The 10656-nt window shown below is 36.6% G+C and overlaps 1 protein-coding gene across 10 annotated transcripts in view; it reads left to right on the top strand.

Moving 5' to 3' along the window:
• The window catches only part of BMAL1 (basic helix-loop-helix ARNT like 1), a 49247-nt gene that overhangs the window by 23177 nt on the left and 15414 nt on the right, over window positions 1-10656 (top strand). For 9 of the 10 annotated variants that reach the window (XM_080593045.1, XM_080593047.1, XM_080593038.1 and 6 more), the window contains 7 exons: window positions 1381-1505; window positions 2224-2371; window positions 5039-5059; window positions 6073-6111; window positions 6431-6472; window positions 7437-7594; window positions 10299-10378. In XM_080593045.1, coding sequence (XP_080449171.1) covers window positions 2232-2371; window positions 5039-5059; window positions 6073-6111; window positions 6431-6472; window positions 7437-7594; window positions 10299-10378 — 480 coding nt within the window. In that variant the 5' untranslated portion in view covers window positions 1381-1505; window positions 2224-2231. The remainder of the gene's footprint in view (window positions 1-1380; window positions 1506-2223; window positions 2372-5038; window positions 5060-6072; window positions 6112-6430; window positions 6473-7436; window positions 7595-10298; window positions 10379-10656) is intronic. The other variant, XM_080593039.1, reaches the window with a different exon arrangement.

Genomic DNA, 10656 nt, shown 5'->3' with positions numbered 1-10656 from the left:
GGTCTGGTCTACAAGTAGCTGTATTAGTGTGCATGAAAGCCTTCTTGTAAAGTCAATTGTGGCTATGGAGTCAATGGCAACTCACAATTTGATTAACATTTGTGTTGCTTTAGCTTTTGTCCATGACTTTCTGGTGCTCCCAACTTGCCTGGACCAGGATGTCCACACACTCATAAACACCTGACTCCTTTTTCATTTATGAGAAGGGACCACAGAGCAGCTGTCCAGTGAGGTGCATGGTGAGCCCTCAAAAGCAATTTGGAAGGTCTGCTTGTAGCGCAGCAATGATTCTGTGTTCGCACGTTGGTGGTATTAAGGTGATGACTCGCCTGACCTTAGATTTAAGCACCTTGATCCTGACTGTCATTACTGTAATAGGACCAGTGAGTCAAATAAGTTAAACTTACTGAAACAAGTTCTGCATTTGCTATTCTGGCAGAGCTGAAGAAAACTATACTATTGACTTTGGATTTTGTGGGGTTTCTTTAGTTTCTAACTCTTAGCATGTCTGTATGTGGGATTCAGTAGATTTGGTTATAATGTGGCCACATGGACAGAATACTGGCATTTTAGACTTGAGAACTTTTGAAAGTGTCATGGGAGCTTGCTGATCTGTGTGCTTGGGAAGTTCTGCTGGCATCACAGATTGGAAAGGCAGACACAATGATCACAGATATGTTAACCAGAAAAGAGCATATCCAGAAGACTTTAAAAGATCTTGCAAGAGGCAGTCCTGAGATGTTTTTCAAGTCTCACATAGAAGTTTTGCTGAAAATTAAGTTCCACGGAAGGAAGAACATTCATCTGCATGCCATCCACTAGATATACAGTGTAGTTAGGAGACAGTTACAACTTGAGTTTCCAGTATGGGGTGTGAATTTTAAATAAAACTTGAAACATGCAGAACATAACAATAAGTTTAACCCTTCTTTCCTTTGAAAGTGGCAAGTGCTGTTGCAAGGGAAAATAAAATAGTAAGCCCAGCCCAATCTTATTGCTATGGCCACCTTAAAAGTAAGGCAACCAGGAGGTCTTTCTGTGTACTGTAACAGCAATTTGACTCATTCTGCTAGCATGTGACATCAAATATGTTCAAATCTGATCATTGTGAGTGGAGGGGTTTTATGTGATTAGCTGCAAGAAGCAAAGAGTAATAAAGAGAGCCCAAAGGGAAGCGATGCTGAAGAGGTTCCTTCTATTGCAGCACTTGGTCTGCACATCCCAACATTTAACCCTTTTGATGATAGATGAAGCTTCTATATATTATAGGGAAATCAAAATTCAACCATTGTGTAGCTCAGATTTTTTTTCTCATTTAAAACATATTTGCTGCTGTCAACGGTGTCTAAAACAATGCTTGCTGCTTTTCTTCCCATTCAGGTTTTTGAAAGTACTTGACTAAACAGACTATGAGGCATGAAAATGTTTTGAGGTGGTCAACTGCTTCAGGCTGAGCATCATCTTCCTCCCTCAGGTGGATCTGGGCTTCCAAGACAAGCTTTCAGGTAAAATCTCTTTTGTTTTACAATTGATGGCATTTAGTAATGGATAAGCTTTACAGTGTTTCTTCCAACAGTATTAGATTTGCAGTCTAGAGGATTAAAATGTGTATCTCTTAGATGAAAAAAGCTAATTGAATTCTTTTGTACCTTTAACTAGTCATCTTAGACCATCACTGGATTATTAGTTTTTTTTCATTTATGGATTCTGCTTTGATGGAGTTATTCATTTAATTTGTTTATTTTCTGTGGAAATCTTTTGAATTCTGTTCCATAAAATCCAAGGGAGGTAGAACTGTCAAACCTTATGAACTTCGAGAATACGATCCTCAAATGAAAGAGAGACGTGGTAAAATTAGTGTTCCCACTAAGCAAAAGACAGACAGAACTTAGCCTTCACTTACATTAGGTAGCAGCAGTTGCCCTCCAGTTAAGATAGCAGTAAACCTGGTTTAGTTAAGTCATTTTGACAATTCTGTAAAATAACTTTAATGTGTTTTGAGAATGGTCGTGGCTTGTATGTAATATTTAATACACAAGTAGCTGAAAAAAGAGAAATAGCCTATGTCTGTTTTATGACAAATGCAAATAATGGAATTGTAATTTTTGCAATTCTAAGCTAATTTTTAAGCTTATACTAAATTTGAGATTTGTTCTGTGTATTAAAAATATGTACATTTCTGGTTCTATTATGTGGTGGCATTTGTCTTTTTGATAACGTTAGACAATCCAATGGCAGACCAAAGGATGGACATTTCTTCTACCATTAGTGATTTTATGTCACCGGACCCTGCTGACTTGATCTCCAGTTCCCTTAGCACTTCAGGAGTGGATTGTAATAGGAAAAGGAAGGGAAGCTCTACTGATTATCAGTAAGTTGAATTTCTCTTGATTTAACCCTTCTGAAAAGAGGTTGCAACAGAACAATACAGTGGGGGAGACAATAGAGATATTTATGACATTTTTTAAATAACCTTTTCTTGACAACCTGTTGTAAAGGCTGTAAAGAAGAAAAAAGCTACTGTGGACTAAAAGGAAAGTTCCATATTTAGTAATAAAAATATGGCCTTCGCCTTAGTGCAGCTAAAATTGAGGGCTATCAAATGAGGTATGGCTGAAGAAAGAAACCTTTGCCTAATGAGGGGAAAAAAATTAATACTGACGAAGTGGACAACGTGAATGTTGATGATGTAGATCACTTATATAGCAAATAGAATGTCTCACTAACAGGAAGGATGCTAATAATTAAGAAGCAGAAGCAAAACTAGGAATAGTTCCTTCTCTTCACCTATTTTTTGCCTGTTTGTTGCTTCCTGTCAGTGTGCTGCCAGACTTTGCCTGATTTTGGTCTCCCAGTTGAATATGAATCTGGGTAGTCTCTGGTTTGCTGCAGTAGATCAGCCTTTTCCTTAATCAACTGATTTAATCTTATGTTGGTCCCTGATTGTAAACTATTATTCCTGGCAAAATAAAAAATTATTTTCTCCTGAATCAGTGGTAGAACGTGGTTTTGTTTCAAGAAAGCTGCTTCTCTTATTCTTGCTTAGAAGCATCATCCAAGCCATACCTTCTGTCTTAGGGCAGGTATTTGAAACACAAAGAAATGATACCACCTGTGCTTTAGAATAGTGAAGGTTGTAGTAATGTCTGCCAAATTTCCAACTGTGTAATGTCTTCTGTGGTAGGTACACCAAGACCAACATCCTTACTCTAAATCACTGTGCAACTTTCGTATGTATCGTAACTTTACAGATTCTAGCTGCAGGGTAACTTGTGAATGGGCCATATCCATTATTAACACAACTATGGAGTCTTTTTTTTTTTTCTTGACACAGATTTTTCATTGTGGGCCTTCTGATACTTGGCAATTCCTTTAATATTTAATAATTCCTATTAAATATGTGAAATACTGTTTCCTTGAGTCCTAAGTAAAATCAGTTTACGACAGCTGTCATCGTACTGCAGTTCATGTTGTGTTGCAAAGGAAATGGTAGTTAGTAAATATTCCTATTTTTAAGTAGAACCTAAGGTAGAATTCCCTCTCTCTATGTGTATGAATCTATAAATATTGGTCAGAAATCACTGTTCAGCTTTTGCTGCCTGTTAATGATTTATGTTTATTTTTATATAAATGGTGTGTGTCCAGTTCTATGCTTCGCTTACCAGAGAACGATGGGCGTAAGGAAGAACCTGACTGTTTTAGTGTGGTTCTTCATTCACCTCTCAAGTACAAAAAAGCTTGTTGGTCAGCTGTTCTCTCAGCTTTCTAGCAACTTCTTTTCAGTTCTGTCTGTTGCTACTCCTCCAGGGAAATTCCTGCCCAACCTATTGCTGTCACTTCAGCAAAGGTTAGCTGTTTTCCACTACAGAGTGTTCTAGTCACTTGCTGGAATCCAAGACTTCATGCACAGGTCTATAAACAATTTCTTTTCTTGGCAGTAGTGTTAAATTTTGAAATAATATTTTATAAGAAACTAAATTATCCTGATGCTTTTGTAAATTACCCTCTACCTGGTGGAAATACCTCTTTCACATTTTATTTTCGGTGTTTCTCCAAGACTAAAAAGGATTTTGTCACAAGCATCCTGTAACTAAAAGTGGCATCATTAGTGGATAACTGATGCCTCGTTTCTAAGTCCTGTTCTAGACCCACATGCTATTTCTTTGTGAGCATCAGAAGTGCTCAGAGCCATTGACGAAGTCAGTAACTCAAATGTTGAGAGATGAATAAAACCTTAAGCATTATTCCAACTTCTTTAAAAACTAATCACAAAGATGACTAATTAAGAGGTGCAGTGAATAATACATGAAAAAATGCCATGTTCATTTTTAAGAATGCCAATGTCCAATATTGAATGGGAATAAGTACTGTATCAATGGCTAATATGAGAAGATATTTCATAAGGCTTTTATAAAATGTAGCCTCTCAGCATGTTAAAGCTCAGTGGTATTTCAGAAGACTCTGCAGTCTTAAAGTGATGCCAGCAGTTAACTTGCATGTTAGAAATTCCTCGTTTTCCTTTTGATACAATAAAGTTTGTATAAAGTTCAGAATTCGGACTTCAGTACTGACTAAAACAAAATGTTCATCTGTTATGTTGGGCAGAATTAAAACCTGAGAAACTTGGGATACATATTGGTATTTTTTTTTATTCCTGACCTTGGAGTCCTCTGAAACTCCATTTATCTAACTGCAAGGACAACGTGCATAAAGCACAGATCTTTTGTTTCTGGTTATGAAACAGTATCTCAATGATTTGCATAGTAGACATAATTTAAGTTAGTTGTTTTACTAATATTTCACATTAAGCACAATGGACTATGTTAGCTTTTCTTAAAAAGCAGAGTTATTCTATGAGGAAATAGATTAATTTGGACGAACTTGTCTCCTTAAAATACAGTCACTACTACTGTCTTTGTTTTCATTGTGCTTTTTCATTGCAAATAGAATATAAATTAGCTTGAGCATTTCAGTAGAAAATGAAAGACGTTATTATTATTTCCCATATATGGTATATTTAATTTCTCTTTCTTTTCAGACTTGATGGCTTTCCTTTTGAGTAAGTATAAATATTTCAATAATTGGTTTCACTTGAAAAAGATGCTTGATGCTTCTCCTCGCCTTCCCTCCCCTTTACCTAAGATTTTCAGGTAAAAATTAAACCAGACTAAGGCAGGCTTAAGAGTGTCCATTTAAGCACAGTTGTACGGATTTATCTGTATCAAAACATTCTCTTCCTAATTCTTTTGTCTAACAGTCCTGTAGACTTAAGCATTCTCCATTTTATTTCCAGATACTGCTGTGAAGACTTACACTTTCCTCTCCTACTTATTTCTGTACATAGTTACAATACTAAAATGTAACAAGGAGGATCCTTTCTCTTTTCCTTAGATTTTTTTTTTCTGATGTTGACACAAAAGTCAGTCACATACACTGCAAGTTGTATTCATTTAAAATACGTCTGCTTAGTTTTATACAGTCTCCCATCCACTCCGTGCATTTGACCATTTCCAATGTTACAGTGCATTATGTTGGTCTAGATTATTACCATATCCTATCTCAAAATCAACTACTGTAAGCCACACTGAGGTGTAGAATGCGCAGTCAAATTAATTCAGGGAAATTTGTTAATTCTATGGTAGGTGCTTTGATAACTGCCAGTGTTTGAACTTTTAACTGTACTAAATGCAAGTTAGTAGCCCTACATCTGATGAAGGCATAAAAAACATCTGCTTTCATATGTCCTTTGGGTTTTTTTTCCCTCTAGTTAACTGAAAAATATTTCTGTAGCAGATGATGACTTGAACTGCAGCATGTTTTACTGTCAAACCTATCAAACCGTGCCGTTTTGCTTGCATCAAAGGAAATGCAACTGATTTTAAGAAAATGTTTTAATATCACGGAAAATGCAGAACTTCTGTAGTTCTTCCAGTTTCTTACTTTTAAATTCTTCTTTTTGTTTTCAAGATTTAAAGGTGACAGGAACACTTTATTCTAATTTTATGGTAGTTTGATAACAGCCTTGTTAATCCTGCTTAATTTGTGATATATTGCTTTATTCTGTTTCTGCAGGGAAGGTATGGATACAGATAAAGATGACCCACATGGCAGGTACTATTAGATACAGTCACTAAAATGTTAGCTCTACAGTACTGACGTATGATCTCTTTTCAGTGTCAGTTTGGTCAAGTGTTTCAAACTGTTTCTATTTTGGGACAAAGGTGTAAGATTCTTGAACAAATTGAAGTGGACAAAAAAAAATCCAATCCAGTGCTTTGAGCCTTACTACAGTATAATAGATAATGGTATTTTCTGATAAAAGATTAAATATTTAAATTTTAAAAATTATTTTAATGAAGATCAGTAGATATATAAGATGCATTAAAAATTGTTTTCAGTACTGTAATTTTATGATATAATTTCTTAACAGATTGGAGTATACAGACCAGCAAGGCAGAATAAAAAATGCAAGGTAATACTCTCAACAAGTATGCTGAAAAGAATTGATATTTTGCCTTTTGCCATATATGAAATACATGGCTGTGCTTTACCTTGAAAGTTGTTTTTTCTAGTTTTGACCTTTTCTTGTTTCTCTTTATCTTTACCTTATCATTTTTTTCATGTATAAACTGCATGTTCCAATTTTGTGAAAATGCTGATTTGGTAGGTAACTTTTGCTTTAGTTACTTCTTGTTAATGTTAACATGGAAATTGAAGCCTGCACATGTTTCTTATAATCTTACATTCCTAATCTTGTTTCTTTCAAACTCCGTAGTGGGTTGTAAAAGTGTTAATAGGAACTGTAATATGTGAAAACACAAAAACAAAAATGAAATCATTTAGTGTTTATCATCAGTTTTCCTGGGTAGGAGGAGTTTAGTTCAGAGGTATCTCAAATACTTGGAAATGGAAAACTATAGGATGATTAGAAGCTTTATATTGCCACAGCAAAAGGTAGTTTTAAATACTAGTACATTCATACAGTATGCTGATTACACATACTTAATTGAATGCTTTATCCATTGGTATATACACTTTATATATTTCTTTATCTGTAACCTCTATGATTTCCTGATGTGTTTCAGTGCTAGGAACAACAACAACAAAAGTGTTGTTCAGCAGGAGAAGTCTCCAGACAATTTTGTGCTGTTTCATGGATTGCTCAGAACTGAGGATTCAGTGTACTATATGGCCAACAATATCTATAGTTGGTAAACTAGAGCCAAGTGCTGCAGCCTTGCCTATTGCTTGTAAATGTCACCGTCCCAAGTAGTGATCATATAATGTCTGATAAAGTCTGTATGTACTTTTTTTTAGGGTGATTAAATTATCAGGGGGAGATTATTTTGTGTTGTTGTTACACAGGATTTGGGGATTATTATTTTTTTAATATGGTTTAATGTTTTTCTGTTTTCCTCACCACCTCACTTGTTTAGGGAGGCTCATAGTCAAATTGAAAAAAGACGTAGAGATAAAATGAACAGTTTTATAGATGAACTGGCATCTTTGGTACCAACATGCAACGCGATGTCTCGAAAGCTAGATAAGCTCACTGTATTGAGAATGGCTGTCCAGCATATGAAAACATTACGTGGTAAGTTGATTGAGGGCAATGTGTGTGTGTGTGGGGTGAGCAGGACTGGAGGAGAACACAATGGGGTTTCTCCGAAGTCATGCTTTTACTACCCTTTCCTTGCCCCTTTGTCAAAGAGAAGTAAGTTAACACCTCTTGGGAGGACTTCTCCCCTTTACTTAGCATGTGATGTTGCACATTCATTTATATCTTACTGTAATCTGCTGTAGGTCCATAGGTTGCATTTTTTTTTTCCATGAGCTATGAGCACCAAAGCAGCTTAAAACACTAGTCTTGTCTGGTGCAGTTATATTTGGGGAACTGAAAAGACTAGTGCCTGTCAAATTCACCAGAGCTACTTTAAAAACTGCCATGCTCTCAAGTATGAGGAGAGCAATGTGTAGTCTTCTAGCAAAGCAGAGTTTAAATTCTGGAGCTTTATTAAAAAAAAAAAAGTGACATTTGAAAGATCTCCTCAGTCTTCTGCTGTAGCTGTTGTTTAGCTTTTTTCCTGCGTGAATGAAACTGATGTAAGAATGCTGCTCTTTCCCTGGAGCTACATATTCTGCTGGAGCCCTGAGCTTGCATCACCTCTGCGCTGTGCTGGTTCGAGATGAAATTCTCTTCAGAACTCTTCACCTAACGCTCTCATTTGATAGTGCTGCAGGCCCTTCATCAGATGCAGCCATGAACATTTTTGTCTTTTCTCTTACCTATTTTTGTAGAGCTGTTTACAGAATGAAAATATAATAAGGATACCTTTCATTTTCATGTTCAGTTTCCCCTTCCTTAGAAACTCCTTTGACTTTACAGCTAGCTGTCATCTTTAGTACTTTCTTTTCCTATGGAAGCTGTAAGAATACAAAAACATCACATCCTAGAACAAAGAAAGAAGTTTGTGGGGGCTACCAGAGTTTGAGAAGGAAGTCATGAGAAAGCAAATGCTGCCAATTGTACTTTCTATCTGGAGCTGTGGCTGGTTTGTTTTAACATCAAGATACCATGTAAGGGATGCGGCCTCCCTTTCCCCTCTCCCTTGCAGCTGAGCAACTGCAAGATGGCTTGGTTCATGGTCTGATACCTTGATCCAGCAGGGAAATTTCTAGGTGAGAAAAGAATAATTTTCCATTAGCTAACCCCATGGATTATTATGAAGAAAGGTTGAGGGAACTGGGCTTGTTTAGCTTGGAGAAGAGAAGGCTCTGGGGAGACCTCATTGTGGCCTTCCAGTACTTGAAGGGAGTATCTAAACAGGAGGGGGAACGGCTGTTTACGTGTGTTGGTAGTGATAGGACAAGGGGGGATGGTTTTAAACTAAGACAGGGGAGATTTACGTTAGTAATTAGGAGAAAGATTTTCACTCAGAGGGTGGTGAGGCACTGGAACAGGTTGCCCAGAGAGGTTGTGGATGCCCCATCCCTGGAGGCATTCAAGGCCAGGCTGGCTGCGGCTCTGGGCAGCCTGCTCTAGTGGTTGGCAACCCTGCCCAGAGCAGGGGGGTTGAAACTAGATGATCTTTAAGGTCCTTTTCAACCCAGGCCAATTCTATGATTCTATGATTATCACACGTATATGGGGCATGGGAGCAAAGGGCTTAAGATGTAGTCCACCGCTGAATCTTTTGTAGCACTGATCTGTGCTCTTGGGCAGGCCATGTGCAGGACTTGTTTGGATAGAGAGGTTAAATTTTAGGTGTGCATAATATTCCTACGGGTTTTACGACGTTTGTGTTCATAGCTTTGTCTTTCTGTGAAAGAATGAAGAATCCTTTGAGAACACAGTTTTAGTCTTTTTACTGAGCTTCTGTTACATGTACCTGAAGGGGAATATGTGGGATTCGAAGAGTTGGGGTTGTTGCAAAGTTCTGTGCATCCTAAAACTCCAAGTAAGAATCAGTTGTTGGATACAATCTGTGATGATAGGGAAAGCTTAAGCCTTCAAGAAGTACACCTTTGAGAAAGAATAGTGATGCTGGTAATTTACAGAAATGGTCACTATTCTAGTTTCTAGGACACAAGACATCTTCCAGTCATATTTATCCTAGCAGTTTGTTAAGGTGCAGATTTTTCTGCCACTGTCATTCAATTATGTTGGTACTTTATAGCAGTTCAGTGGTTACTAATTTGACTCTCTTGCCTTTATGAAGGGAATAAGATAAAAAGAATCACTCTTTAATAAGTAGATACCTCATTGGTTACTCATTTTTGGCTTTTTTTTGCATCGTTAGGTAAGGTCAGTGGAATGTTTTTTGTCTTTGGCATGGCATGGCATGAGAGTACTGATTTGCAAGATCCTACCTGACAATCTGTTTACATCACCTTGTCATGTTTTACTAGGATCTAGGGAGAAGAAACAGTTTGAAGATTTTTATTTTATCTCTTACTTTTAGTTTCTAATTCCGAGAATAGACCATAAATCAAGCACAGCATTTGAGTTAAAAAAAAAAAAAAATCAACAAAAACTTCCATCTCAGAAGGCATTTAGTTTGTGTTGCTACATAATGCAATATTGTGTTTTTAGCTAAAATGCTTCATTCTTTTCTGAGTTAGTACCAACAGAATTCATCGTGATAGTAAAACGAAACCAAAAAGCAACTTTCATTTTAAAGAACAGGTGAAATGAATAACAGTTTAAAAAAGAGCCAAATTAAAATTATTCATTTAAGTGTGTATTTTTTTCTTTGTGTCACAAATTAAGTTTGTGATATGGGGATTGTTTTCTTTAGGTGCTACAAACCCATATACAGAAGCCAACTATAAGCCTGCTTTTCTATCAGATGACGAATTAAAACATCTTATTCTCAGGGTATGTTTCAGCTTTTAATCATATTAATGTCTGTGAATATAATTCTCCCAAAGCAAAACACCAGTATTTTTCTGCCTTGTATCTCAGCTTAAGAATGTTTTAATTATAGAAATTAATGTATCAATCTGTAAGACTATTGCATAAAGTCTCTGGGTTTTAAAGATAACTAACATCTCTAAAATTAAGCGGAAGGATTTTAAGGGGGGAAGGATTTTAAGGGGAGATCTGAGGAGACTGCTGTTTCGATGGTAACCATCTGAATCTTCAGTTATTTCATG

The sequence above is a fragment of the Anser brachyrhynchus genome, assembly GCF_964034855.1.
Source record: "Anser brachyrhynchus genome assembly, chromosome: 5".
In the NCBI taxonomy this organism is placed as follows: Eukaryota; Metazoa; Chordata; class Aves; order Anseriformes; family Anatidae; genus Anser; species Anser brachyrhynchus.
The sequence above is the reverse complement of the archived record's forward strand: the minus strand, read 5'-3'. Positions and strand labels throughout refer to the sequence as shown.